Here is a 26,127-nt window from a genome sequence, read left to right as displayed (position 1 = left end):
GCAATTTCCATGTGCCCAGAACTGTGCAAGGAGCTGGATGCTTACATTCCTCAAAATTCTCATGAAAACACTGTCAGTACAAGAAATGTAAAAGGATACAGGATCCCTGCTGTTAGACATGAGCAGAGCAAGGAGGATGGGCCAGGTACAGGAACTCCCCAGGGTAGAACGCCCCAAATAACAAAGGGGCAAAACTGGGAACACAAGAAGCTCATCCCCAGGGTAACCTATCCTCCTCCCCTAGCATATCACTGGCCATTCAGTTTGGACTCCTGATCTTTCATATCACTGGTCTGACAGTTTAGCTCCCTGACCTTTTCCTCCCTAAAGATAACATCTAGGCCTCAGTTGTATTTCAGTTCCAGGCCCAGAAAAGCAGCAAACCAGGCACCTGCTTTGACTAATGACCCCCAGCCCTGGCACTGAGCAATCAGTGGAGACCTCAACCCTGAAAAAGCACAGCTGGAAAGCCGATGAATATTCTACTGAGACCCTCCCCTAAGACCTCCCCTAAGATTCCCACCTGCAAGAGAAAGATAAATATGCTCAGGACAAAGGGCCTAGTGTGCACTCTCCCTCCAAGGAGCACACCCATGGCATTCCCTTCCCTCTCTGCTTCCCCCAAGGCACGGACCCCTAACCTCTAAGGGACCCCATGAGACTTGCAACCAGGGGAGCAATGGGCAGTGGCAGCTCATCCTGAGCTAACCCCCTGACCCTGTCTCCAAGGCCCCCTTTTCTCTGACTTCTCAGTGAGCCAAAGCAGCCCTGCCTAAGCTCTCCTGTTGCTTCTTCTATGCCCTTCCTTGTTTCACTGTCCTAAGTACATTTTTGCTGCCATCATGGACCCAATACCCTTTGGCTCAGTGCTGTGTAGCCCTTCCCTTTGGATATCCCCATTCTCCAACCCCTTTTCCTTAAATAAATTCAATTTAATCACCGCCTGAGATGGCTATTTAGCCTGCCCGCACACCAGTGATGTTAACCTTTCACTTACCTCACGCCACAGGCACTGAAGTCCAGATGAATTAAGGGCTTAATGGAGAAAGGTAACTTATGAAACATTCATAAAAAAATATGAAATATATTTCTAGCTAACTTCAAATGAAAATGTTGCAATCCTGCCACATTAAAATTAAGAACTTCCTGACCTGAGTTGCTATCTATGAACGGACTCGGTTTTGGGTCAGAGATGGAAGCTGCTCTCAGTGAAAAATCTGAGCTGTCAGTGGTGCTGTGGGTTGAAGCAGCGACCTGAGAGTCAGCAATATTTTGAAAGCAGGTCTCTGGGTGAATTCTACTTATGTTGGCTTCCCAGGCATCTGAGATGGGCCTGTCAAGAGTGATGGCTGTTTCAATCAGTGAATGGAGCAGCTGTCAGCAGTGGGTAGCATAATAAAGATAAAGAAAAATAAATATAGGTGTATATGTATAAAATCCTTAATGGCATATATTATGTATAAACCAAATATATTTTTAAAGAAAAGTAATTAGTTCCTCTATTCATTCTATGACAGTATAAATTTTCAAAAATGGAAACAAACAATAAATAAATGTTTTTAGATGATATGAGGTATTTTTTATTATTCCCATTTTATTGCCAATTAGGAAACTGAAGTTTAGAAAGAGAGGGTAACTTTCACACATCCGGCTAAGTGAAAGTGACAATACCACGATTTTAATTAACTTTAAAACCCATGCTTTTAGCCCTGGCCAGTGTGGCCCAGTGGTTGGAGTATCAGCCCACGCACCAAAGGGTCACTGGCTTGATTTCCGATCAAGGGCACATACCTGGGTTGAGGGTTCATTCCTGGGACCCTGGTTGGGGCATGTGGAGGATGTCTCTCTCACATCAATGTTTTCCCTCTCTCTCCCCCCACTGCCTTCTACTCTCTCTAAAAATCAATACAAAAAATATATCCTCTGGTAATATTAACAAAACAAAAAAACGACGACCACAAAACATGCTTTTAATACTATGCTACTCGGTTAAGGTTAACACCAAGGGGGCAAAAAAATAGAAATAATTCACAAGATTCTGGAATCCACCCAAGTCCCCTCCAGTATGCAGCTCTTCTCACAGAACCCTTTCTGGTACCTGTGCCTTCCGTGGGGGGTGGAAAATGAGCACTGTTTATTCAGAATTTCTTAGCTGTAAAGCCTTAACTTTATTTACATATTCTTAACAAAAAATAACAAAATTAAACAGGTTTCTGACGTACAATGCCATAACACATTATCTGTACATTGTATTGTATGTTCACTACCCAAAGTCAAGTCTCCTTCCATCACCATTACCCCCCCCCCCCATATCAACTTTCTTGAATTTTTCATAATAAAATAATCATGGGACAGCAGGAAAAGTTAAACATACAGGGAGTGTGAAAGGTAAGCTAATTGCTAAGAAAAAGCATAGAAGCTACTGTATCTACTGGGTGCTTTAGGCACTGCTGAGACAAATGGAAAAGAGAAAGTTGAGTATATAGTAGTAATTTATTGGGCAACTACTATACATCAGAGTTATATGTTAGACAGTCACATGTTATCTGACTTTACCATCGCAATCTCCCTGCAAGGCAGGCATATCACCTTTTTATATATATTTTTTTGTATTGATTTCAGAGAGGAAGGGAGAGGGAGAGAGAAAGAAACATAAATGATGAGAGAGAATCAATGATTGTCTTCCTCCTGCACGCCCTCCACTAGGGATCAAGCCCACAACCTTGACCAGAATTGAGCCCAGGACTCTTCAGTCCACAGGCCAACACTCTATCCACTGAGCCAAACCAGCTAGGGCCATATCACCTTTTTTTAGATAAGCACACTGAAACTCAGAATGGTGTATAACTTACCTGTGGTTGCATTGGATGGAAATTGAAACTTGAAATTGAGGTTCTGCCAGCCTCAAAACTCTAACACTACATAGAAAAAAAAGCATCATGAGCCCAGCACTTCTTCCTTCTAAGTAAGGTAAAACCATGCCAAGGCAGGAACATGGCACAGCAGCTACTTGTACACAGCAATGCCCCCCGTCACACAGAGGGCAGCCACCCTCCTGGTAATAGCCCTGATAGCTACAATGAATGCCAGTCACTTAGTTCTTGCAATAGCCCACATGAGTCTCCTACACTCAGTGCTCTATCTTGTGTTCTTTTCGCTGCAAGAATGAGCCCACCAGAGGTTTAGCCATCACCTCTATGCACCTACCCTTGGGCACAAATATTGCAAAGTGGCTCATTCAGCACCATCCAACAGATTTCAAGCCCACCCACCTTCCTGGTCTATAGAGGCTAGAAAGCTAAACACTCCTTCACCGACTCCCTTGAAGCTAGATTCTTCCAAGCACACACACCTATGGAAGATTTGAAAGACGGAAGGCAGTAGTGGCCATATGCTGGGAGGTCAGAACTTCTGGCAAGGCAGTGGAAGATGTGTTTGATTCCTTGGAGCAGTTGTGGTAGAGGTTTTAGTTTCTGCCTCTACTGTCACAGGTACTGAAGCAGAAACGAATTAAAACCACATTATGGTTGGAAATTGGTGGGAGACAAGCTGTGTTATTACTGAACATGTAGCATTGAATCTCTGTTCTCCCAGAAATACTATCAAACTCTCTAATAAATCCCCTGCTACTTAGACAGCTTAGAAGGAATCTACTGTCTGCAACTAAGATCTTAAGCAGCATGCCTTCTCAACAGCTCTGAGCCCACCTTTAAGTTATGAGCCTACACAACTTCCTGCTACACAATAAAACTCCCTAGTACAGGACATAAGCCTCCCACTGTCCACACTGGAGGGAGAACAGGGAAGGACAAGAGGAGTAGGAAGAACAGATTGCAGTCTGTCAGCTTCTATCATACACACGGTCTCCCAGAAAAGCAAGCCTAGAACAGCCTTTCAAATGTCCCAGGTAACAAGGACAAGAGAGCACATAAAAGTGAGGGCCGCCCAGCTGGGCTGGCTCAGTGATTGAGCATCAACCTATGAATGAGGAGGTCACGGTTCAATTCCTCATTCATATATCCAGATGGCTATATATATATTTTTTTATTTTTTTTATTTTTTTTTTTAAAGTAAGGGCCTTTCAAAGACCCTTGCCTCACAGCCTAGAGTGGGAACTGGAATAAAGCAGGCGAACTTTGGAGGCCAACTTCATGTCAGGATGATCTCATTCAAAAGCCATGCTGGCTTGGTGGGCTGAGGACAGGCTAATGATATACAAAGGCATGACTGCTTTCTTTAACTATCATCACTTCACACATAAAAATAAACACTTGTGTTTTCTGCAAAGAAATACCCTCAGAGGTTCCTGGCTTATTTTTATTACCTACAACCTTTAGCTCAGTTGAGACAACTCCATCTGCTCTGAGTGTGATGATGAAATATGGAAACAGCTGAAAGCAGCTGAGAGTCACGGGCAGCGGCCAAGGTGAGGGAGTTGGCCTAATACCCATTTTAGCAAAAAATGAAGTAAGACTACAAAGCGGGCAGACTTCTTTTCTGCTGCAGCTTGTAACTTATTCTGAAGGCAATTCCAAAAATGGAACTTCAAAATAATTTGAGCAATAATAGAATAATTGTAAATAAATAAATAAATAAATGTCTTGCTGTTCTTGAATATACATATTTGGAAATTCCTGTTTAGAAAAATACATCTTTAGAGTCACCTCATATAGAATGAGACTGAAGTGTGGTCATTTGTTTCTTGGTTTATTGTGTGTGTACCAACCATGCAGGGAGAAAAAAATTTAAATCTGTTATGGTCTAGCATTTGTAGCCATTGGCAAAGGTATAGGAACTGTCACCCCACCATGAAACCCTGGGGACCACAAAGTTAACTTAGAGCAAAAGTGTAGACTTTGGCACTCAATAGCCATTGCCTAGTTTACTTTAGCCCTGGCCTGGTTTCTCCCAATAGTTAGTCCAATGGGTATAGCTACTTTAAGAGCTTAAGAGTGAATTATAGCTCTTTTACTAAAAAACTCAAAAATACAGAATATGAAAGTGTTCCTCACCAGCCAGTCCTTTAAAATACCCTCTCTGGCCCGGCTGGGTGGCTCAATGGTTGAGCGTCACCTATGAATCGAGAGGTCAAGGTTTGATTCCTGCACATGCCCAGGTTACAGGCTAGATCCCTAGTAGGGGGCGTGCAGGAGGCAGCCAATCGATGATTCTCTCTCATCACTGATGTTTCTCTCTCTCTCCCTCTCCCTTCCTCTCTGAAATCAATAAAAAATAAGTAAGTAAATATAGAAAAAGTGTACCAACCCCTGAACTAAACCAAAAAGTGAGGGCTCATTAACCCACCATGGGAAATGTCCCCCAAAGGTCAAATACCATCTCTAGAGGGCCAGGGTCCTAAAAGACACTTACAGGAATTGTGGTCCAAAATGGCAGTCCCTCGAGAGTGGAGGAGTGTGCAAGGGAAACAGACATGCTACACTGGCCAACAAGCCCAGGTCCAGGCTAGAACTATCCCCAAGCAATTGAATGCTGTGCCCTGAAGAAACATCAGCCCACAGAGAGAAGTGTTTAATGCAGTCTGGTCAAATTTAGTTAGGTGCCTTCCTGAATTCAGAGCTTAGCTGCTATGTAAGCAGCACCATAGACAGCGTGTTCTCCACCAATAGATTAGAATCAGTCCTTACAGCAGGTTCTTTATTCATAATCTGGAAAATAATTTTTTAAAAAGCAACTCTGGCTACTGAAAGCTGCTATTAAACCCAGTCCTCTTTGCTGTATATTAGAGGAAATTCGCATCAGACTCAGAGATAAGATCTCCCAAACTCGCTCTGTTAACAGGTCCACAGGCTGTAAGAAAGCTCTCTGTTCATTTTGAAGGTTGTCTCATTCACTCACAACAGCTAATAAATAAACCAGAACACCAAATGAGTCTCAGGGCAGCGGCCAGATAATGAGGAGCCAGTGGGTATTCTTTGCAATATACCTAAACCACAGGGTAGGGAGACCGCATTTAGCATCACTTCTCTGGAGTTTTTCCAGAACTGAAGATCAGAGATTGGTTTCTTGTTCTAACTCGGCCGCAAACTCAGAGTAGGACTTTGAGTTAAACGGCATCTCTTTGGGGCTGTTTCCTCACCTGGGAAATGGGATGGGACCAGTTCATCTGACGGCCTTTCATTTATTTTGGAAAATGCTTCCAGAAAAGGGATATAGGCCCAGCCAGTGTACTCAGTGGTTGAGCGTCTACCTATGAACCAGGAGGTCACAGTTTGATTCCCCGTCAGGGCACATGCCTGGGTTGCGGGCTCGATCCCCAGTAGGAGGCGTGCAGGAGGCAGCCGATCGATGATTCTCTCTCATCATTGATGTTTCTATCTCTCTCTTTCCCTCTCCCTTCCTCTAAAATCAATAAAAATATTTTTTTAAATAAAATAAAAGGGATATAGAATGTCAGGATGATTCCTGAGTTGTGATATGTCTTCGCATATCTTTTACTATTTAAAACCAGGAGCATGAAAGTTACCATCAGGTAAGAAAAATAAAACCCTCCCTCCTGAGGCTTGATGTCTTCCACTAGAAAACTGCTTTTTAAACTTCACTAGCTCTGTGCTGAATGTTAAAGAAACTACATACAGCCCTAGCTGGTTTAGCTTAGTGGCTAGAGTATCGGGCCCACGGACTGAAGGGTCAAGGGTTCAATTCCAGCCAGGGGCATGTACCTCGGTTGCAGGCTCAATCCCCAGCCCCAGTTGGGGCGCATGCGGGAGGCAATCAATCGATGTGTCTCCCTCACACCAATGTAGTTCTCTCTGTGTCTCTCCCCCTCCCTCCCATTCTCTCTAAAAAATCAATGGGGACAAAAATATGCTTGGGTGAGGATTAACAAAAAATTACACACAAAAAAGCTTCCATGAGCAGCAATACATACCTCAAGCCCTAAGGATCCTGCAAATAAGGAGCCTCAGAGGTCTCTTCCTCAACCTGTTTTTGGGTCTCATCAGTCTCTTACGCACCTGTAGCCTGGGATGCCAGAGGTACCACGTAAAACCAAGCTGGCACCAGTGATACTCAGCTTGTCATTCAGACCCTCAGCTACACTCACCAAGTTCAACAACATGATGTAAAATTAAACAAATCAGAATCCTAAATCAGTTGACCTATAAGACAGCAAGGCTACCATGGACAGCATAAGGTTGTGTAGCTGGTTTACATAACACAGGTCCTTCCCAGCTTAACACCATCTATTCCCATGTAAGGATGGGAGTTACTCTTGCCCCTTCTGTCTTCCTTTTCATGGCTCAGAAACCAAATGGGCATCTCTGAACCGTCCTGATTCCTGAAAGCTGTCACAAGAGACTGTGTGACCCACTGCTCCCACTAAGGGCACATGTCATCTTTGCCCACCCCCACCCCCTGTCTCCCTGTGTTGCTCATCACCTGCTCTCTTTTGCAGGAACCATCCTCTACAATCCTCATTCCTCCTTTCAAAAAGACAACACATCCCCAGGTCCAAGAGTCTCGCCCACAAAGAGTTGCAACACCACCTGCTCATGCACGTAGCTGCCTGAAAGTTGGTGTAAACCACCTCTCGGTTCATAAATGCCCTGAGCATCTCCCTCTGTTAATGTTGCCAGAGCTGTTTTACATACATGTGGTGCTCACCCCCAAAAGAATGCAGATCTGTAATAAAGCAAAATTCTGACTCTGGACAAATCCATTCCTTGGTTCAACCAGCAAATACTGAGCACCTGCTAGGCAAACACGCCCCCATGCCTGCCTTCCTGGCACGACTGTGCTGTGGCCCCCAAATGAGATGGTGTGTGAGGGGGGGGGGGGGGGCCTAAATGCCAGGATCCGCACTTGCAAGGAGCCAGGGAAGCTTCTGGAGAAAAGTGACCCTGAGCGCTCGAAGGCCAGCATCTCTGATTTTTATTTGAGCAGGCAGGTGCTATTTTTACAACTTACAATGTAATAAAAGAGGCTGGGGGGAGGGAAGGGGTTATGTGGGAACTCCATAGTTCTGCTCAATTTTGCTGTGAGCCTAAACTGCTCTAAAAAATAGTCGATTTTTAAAGAGAGAGAAAACTAATAATGTTTTGGGGGAACTCAGCAGTTTTGGATGTCTTTTGTTTTCTCTTTAGTGTTCTCTGAATTTTCCAACTTTTCTATAAGGAACATGAAATGACATCTTTATAACTAGAAAAAAATAAGTCAATTAAATAGAGAATAACACCCTCCCCCCAAAAAAGGCAATGGTGTTGGTATTTAATAAAAAAAGACACAAAAGTCATCACACTCTACACTGAAAACAGGTACATTTGGCTGTTCATTCTGCCTCCACAAAGTTAATTTTAAGAAGTTTTTAGAAAGCCTTAAGAGCTCTTACATTTCATTTTAAATAGCACATGTTGCCCGGCTGGCATGGCTCAGTGGTTGAGCGTTGGCCTATGAACCAGGAGGTCACTGGTTCAATTCCCAGTCAGGGCACATGCCCAGGTTGTGGGCTCAATCCCCAGTAGAGGGCGTGCAGGAGGCAGCCGATCAATGATTCTCTCTCTCCCTTCCTCTCTGAAATCAATAAAAATATTTATAAATAAATAAATAAATAGCACATATTACAGTGTATAAGTTATAATCTTCAGGAAAAGTTAACTTGTATAAACTAACAGTAGGTGTTCCTGTTAAGTTTCTAAGTGTTCCCTTTCAAGATAATTAAAGTTCTCTAATTTGGGTGCCAGCAAATTGAGATTCGAGGTCCTGGAGCCTACTATTACTAAAGATAATGACTATAATTCTGTAGAATAAATAGTTTTCTAAGCAAATAATAATAGAAGTTATTCTTTAATGGGGATGCCCAGTGGGTGTATGAGGGAGGCGGCCGATCAATGAGTCTCTTTCATCATTGATGTTTCTATCTCTCCCTCTTCCTTACTCTCCGAAATCAATTTTTTAAAGAAAAAAAAAGAGTTATTCCTTAATGGGTATAGCATTTCGGCTTGGGATGCTGACAAAGTTCTGGAGATGGATGGTGGTGATGGTTTCCCAAGAATGGGGATGTACTTGCTGCCCCTGAACTGTACACTTGAAAATGGTTAAAAGAGTAAATTTTATGTTATGTACCCTTTACCATAATAAAAGTAACTTTCGCTTCTTTCTACCTAAACACTTTTTTGAGGGGAGATTTCTTAGTTTTTAAATAAGAACCAATACAGGAGAAATGTCACAAATGCTCTGCCTGTTCCCTCACGGTGCCTTTACCAGCAAGAAGTCTAAAATTAGGGTGTCAATCTCTTCCATCACAGACACGGTAATGCAAGGTCCCGGGACAAAGCTTTTCCACCAGGTGGCTTTCAGGGCGTCCACAGAGCACAGAAAGGCGTGTCTGGGAAACTCGTCCAGATCCGCCAGGTGCTAGGCACTTGTGTAGTGGGAAAAGCTGACACCAACGTTACTGCTCCTCTGATTTCATTCCTTCAAATATTTACTGGGTGTCTACTATGTGCCAGGCACTGTGCCAGGCTTAGGTCTAACACCTGCTTTCCTGGATCTTGCAACATGATGGCCTGCTTTCAGTCACACCACTTGCAAGTTCAAATAACATTACGGGACACGATGTGACCTGTGTTTCTCAAGGGAGCCGGGTGTTTTCTCGTTTCCCTCTTGTTGTTTTTTTCTTTGCACTTTGAAATGATTCGAACTTACAGAAGCGTTGCAAGAACATCACAAAGGACTCCTGTATATCCCTTCACCCAGATGCAACAATTACTGCTGCTTTGGCACATCTACTTTATCATGTGCTGGGCTATCTCTCCTTCCTTTATCCTCCCCTCCATCCACATCCATCCAGCTCCCTCCTCCTCCACTTCCCACTCCCTCTCCCTCTCTCTTTATATCGAGTTTTTCTGGAACCATCTGTGAGTCGCAGACATCTTCTTTTATCCCTAAATATGTCATGATGCATTTTCCAAGAACAAGGTCATCCTCTTATATAACCACAGTCCAATTATCCATTTCTGGCCATTTAACATTGAGTCAGTAGTATTACCCAATATACACTCCATACTCAAATGTTGCCGATTGGCCAAATGATGGGAGAAGAGGTGTTGCCCAGGTTCTAAAACACCGATTTGAAGGCTCCCTCCTCAACCACCACGTGGACTGTCAGGACCCGAGGAGACCCGTCTTATGGGACTTTTCCTGGAAACTCTCATTATTTTAAAACTCCTTCCGACATTATTTAAGGAAGCTCTCGGACAGGAGTGACGGCCTCACATTTAACCTGTCTTCTGTATGATGTGACTTAGTTCTATTTCCTTTTGTTGCCGTCACTAAAAATTCTGGATAAAAATATTTTCCTGTAGTAAAATTCAGTGGCATCACTTTCCACCCCCTCTCAATTAGAAAGTGTTCAAATCCTAGCAGTCCTTCTGCTCAGCACCTCTCTCAGTCCCCTAAGGAGAATTTTTAGACAATTCTTTCCCTAATCAATCCCCTCCCAATTGAAATTAAAAAAGAGATAGACTGTGCATCCATTCATACCTCTACTCTATCTGTGCTTTATACATAAAAAGAGTAAGTTATTTCACCACCACCCCAGGAACCAATTTTTTATTATCCCATTTAGAATGCATGGTGTAAGGTCATTCACAATGTGGTGGTGGTGGGAAGGGGGAGACAGGACGGGGGAGCAAGGTGTTACCTTCATGAGAGGAGACCAGACCCCAGTTCAGTCCAGGACCCTCGGCTGGGTTAGGTCCTGATTTTGAGACATATTACAAAGCTACAATAATCAAAACAGTGTGGTACTGGCAAAAAGACAGACAAGTAGACCAATGAAATAGAATACAAAGCCAATATAGTATATATGGTCATGTATATGGTCAAATGATCTTTGACAAGGGTGCCAAAAACACTCAGTGAGAAAAGGAAAGTTTCTTCCATAAATGGTGTTGGGAAAACTGGGTGTCCATATGGAAAAAAAAAAATGAAGCTGAGCCCTGATCTTACACCATATTCAAAAATTAACTCCAAATAGATTAAATATCTAATGTAAGACCTAAAACTATAAAACTCCTAGAAGAAAACATAGGAGAAAAGCTTCATGACATTGAACTTGGCCATTTCTTGGATATGAGACCAAAAAGCATAGGCAGCAAGAGCAAAAACAGACAAATGAAACTGCATCAAATTTTAAAACTTTTGTGCATCAAAGGACACAAGCAACATATTTCCCATTTAATCCCATTCACAGATGAAAAAAAGACAGTCAACACTTATATAAAATGAAACAACTAAACAGGGAAGGGATAAACACACAAATCTCCCAAGCCTTTGGTTTAATGATCTTTGTTTTTCATAAGCTGCAAATATGCCGGCTTTACCCAGTTTAATGAACAGGTGCTCACAGGCACTAACAAATTCAGTCAATTTCATCACAGTTAATATCTAGAATTGTCTAAGGATCATTTTTCCACACATTCAGCCAGGAAGTATATATTGCATGCCCCATTGCCATTTTTTTAAATAAGTCGATTTTTTTAACTGTTTAATATAATTTCAAATTTACAGAGAACTTACAAGAATACTACAAAGAAGTGTTTATCACTAAAGAACTATTAACATTTTATCACAGCTGCTTTATCATTTTCTCTTCTTCTCTCTATAAATATTTTTGTTGAACCATTTTAGAGTAAGTTGCCCATCCCCCCTAAATACTTCAGTACACAATATTAAAATCAAATTAATTAGCATGAGTACAGTACTATTATCTATAGATCTTATACAAATTTTCCAATGGTCATAATAATGTTATTTATAGGAAAAGAAAATATCAGATCACGAGTTGCATTTAGTTTTTACAAAATGCACATTGTGTATGTGATGCTACAAAGGAATTTAGAATTTCAAACTAAGAAACAAAGCAAAAATAAGTAAGGAAACAAACGAAACAAAAAACACTAAAAATACCAGTAGCTACTACAATTCTGGAAAGGAAAAGGAAGCAAGCCTTAGATAAACAGAAATTCAGACAATTCCATGACGTGAATAATTGCAATTTAGTCTCTTCCAGGTTAGGTCACGCTTTGCTTTTGTTCAAAATCACTACTTCTTCTGGACTTAAACTTTACTGCACAAACAAAGATTTTCTGAACTATCTTTTTTAAACAAATTTTTATTAATTTCAGAGAGGGAGAGAGATATAGAAACATCAATGATGAGAGAATCATCGATGGGCTGCCTCCTGCATGCCCCACACCGGGGATCGAGCCCGCAACCTGGGCATGTGCCCTGACTGGGAATCAAACCGTGACCTCCTGGTTCATAGGTCAAGGCTCAACCACTGAGCCCCGCAGGCCAGGCTCACAAACAAATATCCCAAGTCTACCCCATTAAAAAAAATATATATATATATATATATATATACACACACACACACACACACACACACAGACATACATACTGTATATACATACATATATATATAGTTATTCAAAATGAAAAAAAAGGTGTGGAATTTTGGCTTTTAATACTATTTTCCTGAGTTCCAAATGACTCCAAAATAATCACGAAAACTGATATTTGACAGAAAATTTTCAATAACAAAAACTCCGAATTCACTAAGTGACTATAGTAGTGTTCACAGCACACTTTGGGCCAAGCTATCATCTGCAGACTTCTCGTAAAAAGAAAAAGGCACACGTTAGCCAGGCTAATAAAAATTACCACAAAGGATTTTGCTAGTACAAAGGGTAACATAAACGTGAAATGCTATTCAATAAAATGAACAACAATACTCTCTCAACAGCATTACCAGCACAAACTAGCTTTTGTCCTATTCACCTTTTCAGGGGTCAATCCACTACATGAGTCAGTTGGAATATGCACACGGAAAAGTTCTATGCTGTGCAGTGAGCCAACAGGGCTGGGGAGCCCATTTTTATGGTATGAGTAATAGGGTGCAACTCAGATACACGAGAATCCCCAAAGCAAAGGGCATTCAAGACATGTGGCCCAATTTCAGCCAAAGTCCACACACTGAACTTAAAGAGTTAGGAGGCCTCCATGTAGATCAAGATTCATCTGCTGTCGTGCTCACAGCTAGTCACAGGGCCAAAGAGCCCCCTCTCCCAGCCCTAAAAGCCCAAATGAAAAAAGGACTGTACAGGCAAGGAAAATCATTACTAAGGACCGGCTCCAGGTAGAAAGAAGCAAGGCTGTCCAAGCTCTAAACACAGTCCTATAACAACCATGGCTTCTGACCAGGAAAAAAACACTGGACATCAACTACTCACAGAGAGAGGTTTTTCCCATCTGAAAAGTCACTAATTAAAACACAGGGCCTTTCTTTGAGAAGGCCACAGGCAAGAGGGAGTGAAAGATAAACAGAATAATGATTATCTGGTCCTGGAATGAGCTGCTACAGCCTTACCCTGAGGCCAAACCCTCCGTGATCTCTTCTATAAAATGAGGGGATAGAAAATCTCCATGTTTTGTCCAGAGTAGTGGGAAGAAAACATGCTTTGAAGTCAGACCAATCCTGGCTATGCCACTTACTAACTGTGCAGTTTATGTCACTCTATGCCTGCTTCTTCATCTGTAAAATCGAGATTCTGCCTGCATCTCAATTATGGTTATGAATATGTGGCTTTAAAAAGAGGCCTACTACCCCCACCATGGGAAATGCCAGAGGCTGGCAGCCCAGAATTTGTGAGGTGGCTCTGATCAACAAAGTCCTTAGACACCAGGCTTCTTGTGTCTTGGTGGCCTTTATCCCAGTCACCTCAAGGCTCAGAGTGGCTGCTGGAATTCCAGCCACCATGTCTGTATTCCAGTTTGGGCCATATGTCTAGTATTCCAAAAGGAAAGACAAAAGAAGAAAGGGTACAAAGAAGGTCCCAGGAAACTACTACGTATGTGACAAATCTGCTCATGTCCAGAATATAATCACACGGCAATCCCTAGCTGTAAGAGGGAGGAGTGCACACATAGTTTTGTCTAGGGCAACCCTGTGTTCCCCTAAAAAACTGGGTCCTGTGATTATATTAGAAGGGGAAGTAGATAGGTCTGCAACACCTCCCATCTCATTTTAAGGATTAAATTGGGTAACATATGGCCCTAACCGGTTTGGCTCAGTGGATAGAGCATCAGCCTGCAGACTCAAGGGTCCCAGGTTCGATTCCAGTCAAGGGCATGTACCTTGGTTGCGGGCACATCCCCAGTGGGGGGTGTGCAGGAGGCAGCTGGTCGATGTTTCTCTCTCATTGATGTTTCTAACTCTCTATCACTCTCCCTTCCTCTCTGTAAAAAATCAATAAAATATATATTTTTTTTTAAATTGGATAACATATGTAAAGTGCCTGATGCTTCCTGGACCTGCAAATGTATTTCTTCCCCTTCTGGTAACACTGACATCTTATGATCTGTGGTCTCAGTGTCTTAAGGGAACCTTCCTAAAGTCGCCTTTTACAGCCTGGTCTACCTTCTACAGCAGCCGTGGGCAAACTAAAAAAAAAAAAAAGACCGTAACCTTTTATGTAATGATGTTTACTTTGAATTTATATTAGTTCACACAAACACTCCATCCATGCTTTTGTTCTGGCCCTCCGGTCCAGTTTAAGAACCCATTGTGGCCCTCGAGTCAAAAAGTTTGCCCACCCCTGCTCTACAGTGTCATCTCTGGTCACACTCCACAAACCACCTGCATTCCAGCCATACCAAACTAACCTCCTCCTTTCCCTGCCCCCACGTAGAGTTAGTGTTCTCACTGCCAGGTGCTTCCTCTACCATAGCACTCACTCTCCCCTCCCCCTTATCATAACAGCAGCCTGCATCTAATAACTGCTTTCTATATGCCAGTCGCTGTCCTAAGCCCTTTATACCCATCTTAGTTGATCCCAACAATCCTATGACACAGACACTAACTACATTACCCCCATTTTACAGATAAAGAAACTGAGGTTCAGAGAGGTTGACTAGCTGTGCAAGGTCACACACGTAGTAACTTGCAGAGCCACTGGACTGCAGAATCTGTATTCTTAGCAACCACTCTAGGCTGCCTTGACTACTGATTGAGACGTCTGGGTGTCATTTTAGACCAGGGATGGTCAAACTACAGCCCACAGTCGAAATCCAGCCCACCACCTGTTTTCGTAAATAAAGTTTTAGTGGAACACAGACACACCCGCTTGTTTACATCGGGAGAGTTGAGTTGTTCCCACAGAGACTATAGCCCACAAAGCCTATAATATTAACTCTCTGGCCCTTTCCAGAAAAAGTTTGCTCACCCTGTTTTAGACTGTCAGTCCCTCACAGCAGAGCCCAAGCTTTTTCTCCATGTGATGTGCCTCCTGCATCTCACATGGCATTTGCCAGGTACACAAAAGGAGCTCACAAATAGGTGGGGTATGAGCATTCCACAGGCCTAGCTGCATGCAAAGAGGAGTGTGTCTGGGGCCGAGGCTGCCAGCTCACTCAGGACCCGGAAAGTTCCCCAGTTCTGCCAAGAATCTGTCAGCAACCAAACGACCCAGGAAAACTGTCATGGTGGTTCCACTGCATTGTGAGCAGCCCACATGGCTCTGATGGGGTGACCCCTGCAGAGCTGAGTGGAGGGTCATTTGTATCTGTTACATAATATACTCAACTCTCCTGAACAAGGGGCCCAGGCAGAGCCCCGCCCCCCCGCCTCAGCTTCCCAATCTCCCACACCAACCTCTTATCATTGACCACTGGTCACATGACCTACATTGCAGAGAAACACTTAGCCACTTAGCACATCCCGGAAAAGAGTTATTAACAACTGATGGGGCCCCGGCCAGTGTGGCTCAGTGGTTGAGTGTCGACCTAAGAACCAGGAAGTCATGGTTTGATTCCAGGTTAAGGCACATGCCCGGATTTCTTCGGGCTCTATCCTCTGAGGGGCATGTAGGAGGCAGTCGATTAATGATTCTCTCTCATCATTGATGTTTGTTTGTTTTTTCTCTCTCTCCCTTCATCTCTGAAATCAATAAAAATGTATTTTTTAAAAACTGATGGAGGGCACCTTGCCCCCTGGCTGGGTGGCTTGGTTGGTTGGGTCTTTGTCCGGATACCAAAAGGCTGTGGGTCCGAACCTCCGTAGGGTCACATGTGGGAGGCAAGGGATTGATGTTCCTCTCTCTTCTCTCTCTCTCCCTTCCTCTTTCTCTAAAATCAATAAATACATCCTTGGGCAAGGATAAAATTTTTTTTTAAAAAACTGATGTTGGACGCCTTTCAACTTGTTACATTCTCATCAAAATATTTATGGAAAGGGACCAAACCACATAAAAACATAAATAGTCCTCTGAAAACTGCAACACAACATGAAAAAGTTATTCATGGCTCAAACGCCTTCTCTGACCTTCCAAGAAGAGGCTTGCAACAAGACTGTATACGGTTTCCTAATTCTATCATTATTGCTATCATTGCATGAGAGACAATTAAAGCACTTTCTTTCTGGGCTGTGACCATATTTGATCCAGTCTGAGTTATCAAAAATCAAATTCCGGATGGTTTTCTTTTTAATTCTGTCTTGGCTTGGCCCCAAATCGCATCAGTCAGGAGCCGGGCAGAGCTGAGAATGCCTCCCACATTTCCATCAAGATCATTCCAATCCTCCTCTCAGGACACAAAGGCCAGTGTCTCTTCTTTCTCCCCAGAGTTTTTAAACGACTAACCACTTGAGCAGACAGAACCACAGGCTAAGCAGCAAATGGAGACAGTCGTCCACTATGCAAATCCAATAACTAGACACCTGGGTCCCCGTGCAGTGGGAGGAAAGACCAAGCAACACCTGCATATTTGCTAAGGCTGGGTCTAAAATGACCACCAACTCGTGCCCTAGGTTCCACGGAGTCATCCATTGGTCTGTCTAAGATACCAGACTACCAGCTTCTGCTGAGGACCTACTGTGCGTCAAGCACTGTGCTAGGCCTGGTGCCTGTAGTAGCCTCACAACACTGCAAGGTTAGTGTCATTTTACAGAGGAAGAAACAGGCCCAAAGAGTTTAGTGACTTGCCCAAGGTCATGCAGCAAACAAGAGGCAAAGCTGGAGCCTGTGCCCCTACAGACTGCCCCTCTCGGAAGCAACGTGCCTCCCATGAGAAAGAGGCAGGCCCTGCTGTCCAGAAGCTCTCCGGGTAGCAGCACTGAGGTTGGCTGGGATGGGGAACAACCCATTTGCTTATGCACTGCTGGTGGGACGGTGAAATGGTTCCGCCGCTCTGCAAACACTTTGGGAGTTTCTACGTGCACCTATCCTATGACCCCGAGATTCCAATCCTAGGCGTTTACCCAAGAGAAATGAAAGCATATATCTACCTAAAGACTCGTACACAAACAACAGCTTTATTACTAATAGCAAAAACTAGAAACATCCCAAATAGCCACAGATAAACAAACTGATAATAATACAGATAAACAAACTGGTATATCCACAGAATATAATACTACTCAACAGCAAAAAGAAACAATTTATAAACTACTGGTAGGTGCAGCAACATGGACAATTCTCAGACATTATCTAGGCTAAACAAACCAGATTCCAAAAAGGATACCCTATATGGGTCCATCTATATGAAACCCAAGAACACACCAAATTAATTCACAGTGATAAAATCAGAAACAGACTGCAGGAGAAGGGGATTTGACTGGAAGAAACTTTGGGGCAAAGGAGGGAGAAATGTTCTGTACCTTTGGAGCAGTGGTTACATGGTATAAACGACTGTCCAAACTCAGCAAAAAGAGTGCCTAAGCCCAGCCAATGTGGCTCACTGGTTAGGCATCAACCTATGAACCTGGAGGTCATGGTTCGATTCCCATTCGGGGCACAAGCCCGGGTTGCGGCTCAAGCCCTGGTGCAGGAGGCAGCTGATCAATGATTCTCTCTCTCATCACTGATGTTTCTAGCTCTCTCTCCCTCTCCTTTCCTCTCTGAAATCAATAAAAATATTTTTTTAAAAAAAGAGTGCCTAAGACCTGTGTATTTTATTGTATGCTAATTATACCTTTTAAAAAAGTCTTCAGGTTAATGATGATAAAATGGAAAACAGATTAAAACATGTATAGTTCCAAAGTTGATTCCTCTACATCAGCGGTTCTCAACCTGTGGGTGGCGACCCCTTTGGCGGTAGAACGACCCTTTCACAGGGGTCGCCTTAAGACCATCGGAAAACACATGTATAATTACATATTGTTTTTGTGATGAATCACTATGCTTTAATTATGTTCAATTTGTAACAATGAAAATACATCCTGCATATCAGATATTTACATTACGATTCATAACAGTAGCAAAATTACAGTTATGAAGTAGCAACAAAAATAATTTTATGGTTGGGGTCACCACAACATGAAGAACTGTATTAAAGGGTCGCGGCATTAGGAAGGTTGAGAACCACTGCTCTACAGTCTCTAATGAGATCCCAAAGAAATTCTGATTTGCCCGTTAAGGGAAATTAGATTTCCTTACTGGCATTAGAAACAATTTCCCTCACAATATTACCTACCTTACATTTGCCCAAGGGGTCCGTCTAGTGGACAGAGATGAATGACTCCACCAACCCTTCCTAACAAGCCCAGTTACAGTCATGACAGCAACCTGAGCCCTTCCACAACAGAGATGGCTGTCACCATGGCAACCAGAGAATGGTGGGAAAGGTGATGGGGAAGGGAGACAGAGCTTAAACTATGACTTAGAACTATGACTGAGTGGCAGGCTGTGAATGGCATATCCCTATCCCCCAAATGTCCATGTCCTAATCCCTGGGACATGTCAACGTTACCTTATTTGGCAAAGATGTTAGCATATGGCAGGTGAGATTACTGAGCTGGGAGATTATCCTGGGTGATTGGGGAGTCCACCACAGGAGTCCTTCCAAGAGGGAGAAAGAGGGAAATTCCACACAGAGAGGAGGAACCAATGTGAAGACAGAGGCAGAACCTGAAGTGATGCAGTCACCAGCCAAGGAATGCCGGCAGCCACCAGAAGCTGGAAGAAGCAAGAAACCGATTTCCCCTTAGAGCAGTGGTTCTCAACCTTCTGGCCCTTTAAATACAGTTCCTCATGTTGTGACCCAACCATAAAATTATGTTCGTTGCTACTTCATAACTGTAATATTGCTACTGTTATGAATCGTAATGTAAATATCTGATATGCAGGATGGTCTTAGGCGACCCCTGTGAAAGGGTCGTGCGACCGCCAAAGGTTGAGACACAGGTTGAGAACTGCTGCCTTAGAGTATCAGGTGGGAGAGCGGTCCTGCCAACACCTTGATTTCGGGCCAGTGAACCTGATTCCAGATTTCTGGCCTCCAAAACCATGAGAAAACAAACGTCTGTCTTAGTAAGCAATCAAATTTGTGGCCATTTGTTATAAAAGCCATAGGAAACTGCCTGGCTGGCGTGTCTCAGTGGTTGAGCATCCACCTATGAAACAGGTTCGATTCCTGGTCGGGACACATGCTTGGTTGCAGGCTTGATCCCCAGTGTGGGGCATGCAGGAGGCAATCAATGATTCTGTCTCATCATTAATGTTTCTATCTCTCTCTCCCTTCCTCTCTGAAATCAACAAAAATATATATTTTTAACTGGCTATAGGAAACTAATACAGACTGCAAGCCTTAAATCCAGTATTGCTTCTGCCAACAGTTTACATTCCCCCAAGAGCATATCAAACTTCTAAGAAATATTCAAATCAATAAAAGGGTGTTTGTTTTTTTCTTAAAAGAAAATATCCTGATTACCATGGGGTAGGCAAAGATTTCCTAAACAGGACTCAAAAAGAACCAATCGTAAAGGGGGAAAAATGAAAAATGTGACTCCATTAAAATTAAGAATTTGTGTTTAGTAAGATACTTGGTAAGAGGTGAAGTGGTAAACTATAGAGTGAGTGAAGATACCTGCTTTCTCTATATATGTAACACCCGTTGTGCATGTGTCCATATATCCATCAACAGACTCCTATCCAGAACATACACGTAAAGAACTTTTACAAATCAATAACAGCAGATACCCCAACATATAAACGGGCAAAGGATTTAAATAGCACCTCACAGAACATAACATCTAAATGACCAAGAAACACACAAATAGATATTAAACTTCATTGGTCATCGAGAAAGGCAAATTAAAACCACAATGAGAAACCACCACACACCCACCCAATTGCCTAAAATGAAGCCAGGAGTGGACGCGGATGTGGCCCACCGGGACTCTCAGACACTTCTGGTGGGATTATTAACAGATACAAACACTTTGGGAAATTCTCGGGCAGAATCTAATACGCTGGACATCTGCAAACACTCTAACCCAATATTCCCACTTCTAAGCATACAGCCACAGAAATGCTACATCTGTGCTCTAAAACACATGGCTGCACTATTCCCAGGGCCAAAAACTCAAAAGAACTCAATCTACAATCGATGTAAATGCATTTAGTATATTCACACAATGAAATAAGGAGCAGCAGTGGAAACAAACAGACCACAACTCTACCCAGCAACACAGGTAGGGCTCACACACATAATATTAAGAGAAAGAAGCCAGATACAAAGGATCACGTACTGTACGTGATGAAATTCAAAAAGAGGCTGGACTAATTAATCTACAGTATGGGAAGTCAGAATAGTGGAAACCCCGTGGGGGAAATGAGGGGTGGGGAGGCGGGTGGCTGCTGTTTCTGGATTTGGTGTGTTCCACTTATGAAAAGTCACTGAACTACGTACAGTGAGGAATTGTGTTCTTTTCCAAATGGATGTTAGACTTCAAATTGACCCTCAAAAATTCAGTTACTCAAAGGTTATGTGAAAAGGTATGAGCAGCTTTTCTTTTTCTCAAAAATGTTTTCAAACTTCAAAATGGGTGCAAATTCACCTTGGGCAATGGTCGGCAAACTGCAGCCCCTTGAATGTGGCTCTTCCACAAAATACCACATGCGAGCATGCACGTACAGTGCGATTGAAACTTTGTGGCCACACTCAAGGGGCCAAAGAGCCGCGTGTGGCTCGAGAGCCGCAGTTTGCCGACCACTGACCTTGGGGGTCGTGGGGGATAATAGAAAAGAGAAAAGAAAATATAAATCACCCACAATCCCACCAACCAAGTAAAGCCATGGTAACCATTTGGCATAAGTCTCCTCAAATACACATACATTTTTAAAAGGGGCAGGGGAGGAGAGCGGATCCCACAGGAAATGGCTGACAAGGCAGGAGCTCAATAAATATATCCAACCAGAAGTGAATAAATCCTATTATATGCTGTTTTATTTTTTTTTAATATATTTTATTGATTTTCCACAGAGAGAAAGGGAGAGGGATAGAGAGCTAGAAACATCGATGAGAGAGAAACATCGACCAGTCGCCTCCTGCACACCTCCCACTGGGGATGTGCCCGCAACCAAGGTACATGCCCTTGGCCGGAATCGAACCTGGGACCTTTCAGTCCGCAGGCCGACGCTCTATTCACTGAGCCAAACCGGTTTGGCTATATGCTGTTTTAAAGCTTAGTCAACCACCCCTTTAATATTATTGTCATGAAGACAGCTACACACTTGAAACTAATACAAAATAATATTGAATGTAAACTGTAATTGAAAAAATTTAAAAATAAGTCATGTGTCCCTAAAGGGTTTGATTGTGCAGACTCAGAACAATCCAGCAACCTAGAAAGCAAAATATATGAATGTTTCTGAAGTACACATAGGCAAGAACATAAAATCCAGAGCAGCAATTTGCAACCCTGGTATCACCCATTGCCTCTAAAAATTATTGGAATACTCAAAAAGCATTACTTTTAATTCAGTGGGGTTTTAAAAGTTAGTGTATGCCCCCGATGACTCTCCAATGGGTCAAGTGGTAGCAAAACCATGGGAAATCATGTCTAGGGGCTAAACACTGCACCCTCAAAGCATGTGGTTAATGCAGATCAAGTTGGATGTAAGCCCTGGCTATTTGGTCACTAAAAGCCCGCACTGGGTGGTTTGTGGCGGGCTCCAAGTCAGGGAGAGTATGTCAGAAGAAAAGCAGACTTTCCGACCCAGAAGACAAAGACTGATGGTTGCAGAGAGCAGGGCAAATGATAAACATATTAAGGACAAGGCTATGAGCAGGTAGAGAACCAAGATTTATAACAATAGCTAACACTGGCAAAACTGAACTAAATCCTGGTTTGATTTCTTCTCTGTCATTGATTCGTTTTCTTACTCCTTCAATAATATTTGCTGGGCCCTTATTATATGTCAGATCCTGTTTTAGACATTGGGGGTAGAGCAGTGAACAAGACAGACAAAATTATCCTGTCCTCAGAAAGCTTCCTTCTAGTGTGGAAGGACAAAAGAGTGAAATATTGAGTATGCAGGTGACAGTTAAGTGTGATGGAGGAAGGGGGCATAAGTTACTTCCCATAGAGGTGTAAGGGTTCGGGTCCGAGTTTTAAAGGTAACCCTTCAAAACAGGTCATCGTCTCCTCCCCAAAGAATTCTGCAGTAATTACATTAATGAGCCCCCAGGGTAATCACAGCGTTCAGGAAAATGAACCAAGAATGCTATGGACCAGAAAGGTCCATTTAAGAAGGGGCAAATTGAAGATCCAATAATAGCTACCACGTCTCCGGATGCTGCTATGCACTATTCTCAGCCCCTGATACACAGTATCTTCATTTCATCTTCACATTGAACTAATGAGAAGGGCAAGGGTAACATCATTTCAACAGATGGGGGGAAAAAATGGAAGCTCAGAACAATTAAGGAATTGGCCCAAGGTGACACATGTGCTAAACGTGCTAATGTTTTCTCTCCTGTGACCTCTCTCTATGTCATTTATTTTGAGTTCTTCCTAAGGGCATGGTGATGGGGCTGAGAGTGCTACAAGTAAATTAAGGCAGAATATGAAACTGAATGTTAAAATGTAAGCTTTACAGCAACTTGAGGACATGAGAGAGGACATCAGAGAACAAACTGCTGGTGGGTGATTGGTGTGAAGGGCATTATCAAAGCATGGAAGACTCACCAAGAACTTTGTGGCTAGAGATTGTCAGGAACTACAGGCAATTTGAAAAGAACTATCAAAGGAAGATTCCATGAGGCCCAAAAGTGCAGGAAACCCACATGTTTGCACCAAGGCATTCCCCTGCACTAGGAAAGGGTGGGCTCCTTCTACCTTTTGATTCTGCGTCTCCTCCACCACTTCCTGAGAAGATGCCCATGTGTTTTGTTCACTGGAGTAGCTCCAGCTCCTAGAACAGTGCCTGGCACAAAGTAGATCCTCAGTAAGATAGTCTCTGAACAAATTCATGAACAGAAAAATATGTTTCCTAGGTTTTCTCTCTACCCTCCTCTCTTTTCCTTTTCACAGATAAGGCTCTGCCTTTATAAGCCCCCTTGTGAAGGTCAAAGTGTGCAATCACAGAGCCATTATTAATCTCCTCCATATCACTAATGGACCCTCGGCCACTGTTCGGATGTGGGAAACATAACCCCAACAGCGAGACATTAACCATTATAAAGAGACAAGGCTTTGGAGTCTGTGGTAGACTAGAAAACAGTGAGTCTACTGTGGTTAGAACAATTAGCAGGTAGCTATAAAACAAACTCAAGATGAGACCTCAGTAGTGTACACAGTATATTGCACCTACATAGCCTGCATTCATGTAGGATTTATTATTATTATTATTATTAATTATCATTATTTTTACTGCTTCTCAGCCTTGCCTCTACCTAAATACCCCAGTGGGTTTTAAATTATACAAAAGCAGGAGTCACTCCATTTCATCCTAAATCCAATCCAAAGAATAAACCCTTTAATATACATTGCAGGTAAAATATAGTCCCCAAGTCAAATAACTGCCATCCAGGGTAAAGTTCTGTTGGCCTCATAAGCTACTTGAAAAAAAAAAAAAAAGCATTAAAAGTGATGCTCTGGTCCTACACACGCTACCTATTCTTTACTAACTTTCAAGAATTGAAAGGGGAAAGGGAGAGGCAAGAGCGGTTACTGGCGCTATTTTGTGAAATAAAAAGAATTAAAAGTTAAAGTGCAGCTTCCACAACATAGCAAATCTCCAAGGACACCCGGTGACTGGGAAAGTTCTCTATCAGTTCTCTGTCTATGGTATCAATGTGCAAACAACCCAGTTTCCACACTTAAGGAGTCATCTTCCTCCTAGTAACTAGTTGCATTACATGTAAATGACTGCCTGATAAATTTCAGCTGGAAGCAATCTTAACATTTACACACCATGGACAGGGAGAGTTGACCAAGCAAATCTAATCTAACAGGCAAAGAGTTCAAATTTCACAAGCATCCCTAAGGGCCGCAAGTCCTAAGATCCAAAGGCTGTTAAAGGCAGGACGAAAGATCTCATCAACCACCTCTCCCCGAAAAGCCCCATTCTCTTGGCATGGCCACTTGTATTTGCCTCTAGCCTGTTTTGTAAAACAATGTAAACAGCAGTGTCCCACCTGCTCCTTTCAAATCTTAACACCTCAAGTGTGCTGGCAGCCCCTTCCCTGCTCATCCCCATCCGGACACGTGTCCCTACTAGGCTTCCCAACTGTGAGGACAGTCAGCGGGGAACTTCCAAATGAACCTAAAGGGGAATATCATTATTATTATTTAATTAATTAATTAAAATAGCAAACTCCCCGTTCCGAAAGGGAAGAGATTTACTTTTTTAAAAACTAAACTTGTGTTGCAGAGATTGGAGGTCCTAAGCCACCAACTGGGCAGAGGGTAGCACGCGCTGGAAGGCACTGAGGATAAGCAGCAGGTTTTTGTTGGTGGTGGTGGTGGTGCTTTTAAACACTGAAGTTTTAGATGAACTAAGTTATGGAGAGAATTGCTGTGATCGGACCAGACGTACTAATGCTTTTCATTCGGGCATACAGCACGTCCCCTCTGCCTTCTTTTCCCAGCCGTTCTTCAGGGGTGCAGGAAACCGCTAGCGGGCAGGGCCCGGGACCAGCGCGCTCCGCCCGCCGCTCCAGTCCCTGCAGGTGCCAGCGCAGAAGAACACCAAGGCTCCCGCCTCCCTCCCTGCCGCCGCGGTACAGCCCTGGGGTGGGGTCACGGCGGGCCCAGCCTGAGCACCCCACCTGGAAAGGAGCAGTGACAGCAGGGAGGGCACCCGCGTGGAGACAGCACCCCGCTCGCTGGTGGTACGATCGCGCACGCACACACTTGCACGCACACACACACTAAGCGGCGCGCGGGGAGGGGCGCGGGCGGCGGGCACGGTACCTGTTCTGCCAGCCCTGGAGGAGGTTGGTGTACTTGCTGAGCACGCCCTCGAGCGCCGGCTCCCTCCGGCGGCCGTCTCCCCCGGACGGGCTAGCAGCCACCGAGCCCGGGCTGCTGCGGCTGCCCCCGCCGCCGAGCCCGGCTACGGCGGACCGGCCGGAGATCCCCCGGCCCGCCAGGGAGCAGGAGGGCGAGGAGCCCGCCGAGGTGGCGCGGCTGCTGCTGCGGCTGCTGCTGTTGCTGCCCCCGCCGCCGTCCGCGCCCTGGGCCGCCCTCTCCATGGCCCGTGCGCGCCCGGAACCCGGGTGCCCGCCCGCTGCGGTGGCGGCCCCCGCGCTGGGGCTCCGAACGCGGTGACGGCAGTGGCGGCGGCTGCTACAGCTCCGGGCGCCCGGGCCGCGCGTGGCTCCTCCAAATCCCGGGGAAATGCCTGACTCATACAGGAGGAAGAGAAGGAGGCGGCGAAGGAGAGCTGGGAAGGAAGCCAACGGGGCTGGATGCAGCTGTGGCCGCCCCTCCTCCCGCCACGGCCCCGGCCCCTCCCTTCGCACTAGTTTCCCGGGCAAGTTCGGAGCGGGTGGCCCGTTTGGCGAGCCCTCCTCAGGTCCCTACTGCTCTTCCTTGGAATCCTAGGGGTCGCTCAGGCCCCGGGGCTGGGGGCGCTCCCGGCCGCTGATCCTCGGGGCAGGCACGCCCTGTCACCCCTGCGCTCCTTCTGTCGCCCCCTCCCGGATCCAGAGGGGTGAAAGGGGATCTCTGCGCGTCACTCCCCCACCCCCAACCCACCGCGGGACCTGGAGGGAGTGGCGGCCCCACCCACCCTGTCCACCCGGATATGGACCTGCCGGGCCTAAGCCAGACTCACACTCCCCTCTTCCGCGCTAAGCCGGGGCCAGACACCGGTACACAGT

At 44.3% G+C, this 26,127-nt stretch overlaps 1 protein-coding gene across 2 annotated transcripts in view; it reads right to left on the bottom strand.

Moving 5' to 3' along the window:
- The window catches only part of OSBPL10 (oxysterol binding protein like 10), a 214,289-nt gene extending 188,552 nt beyond the window's left edge, over nt 1-25,737 (bottom strand). For both annotated transcript variants that reach the window (XM_070391824.1, XM_070391825.1), the window contains exon 1: nt 25,217-25,737. In XM_070391824.1, coding sequence (XP_070247925.1) covers nt 25,217-25,497 — 281 coding nt within the window. In that variant the 5' untranslated portion in view covers nt 25,498-25,737. The remainder of the gene's footprint in view (nt 1-25,216) is intronic.
- Between the last annotated feature and the right edge of the window lie 390 nt (nt 25,738-26,127).

Source organism: Myotis yumanensis, unplaced genomic scaffold (genome assembly GCF_028538775.1).
Source record: "Myotis yumanensis isolate MYYU_CA2020_CCGP unplaced genomic scaffold, mMyoYum1.0.hap1 SCAF_14, whole genome shotgun sequence".
In the NCBI taxonomy this organism is placed as follows: domain Eukaryota; kingdom Metazoa; phylum Chordata; class Mammalia; order Chiroptera; family Vespertilionidae; genus Myotis; species Myotis yumanensis.
The sequence above is the reverse complement of the archived record's forward strand: the minus strand, read 5'-3'. Positions and strand labels throughout refer to the sequence as shown.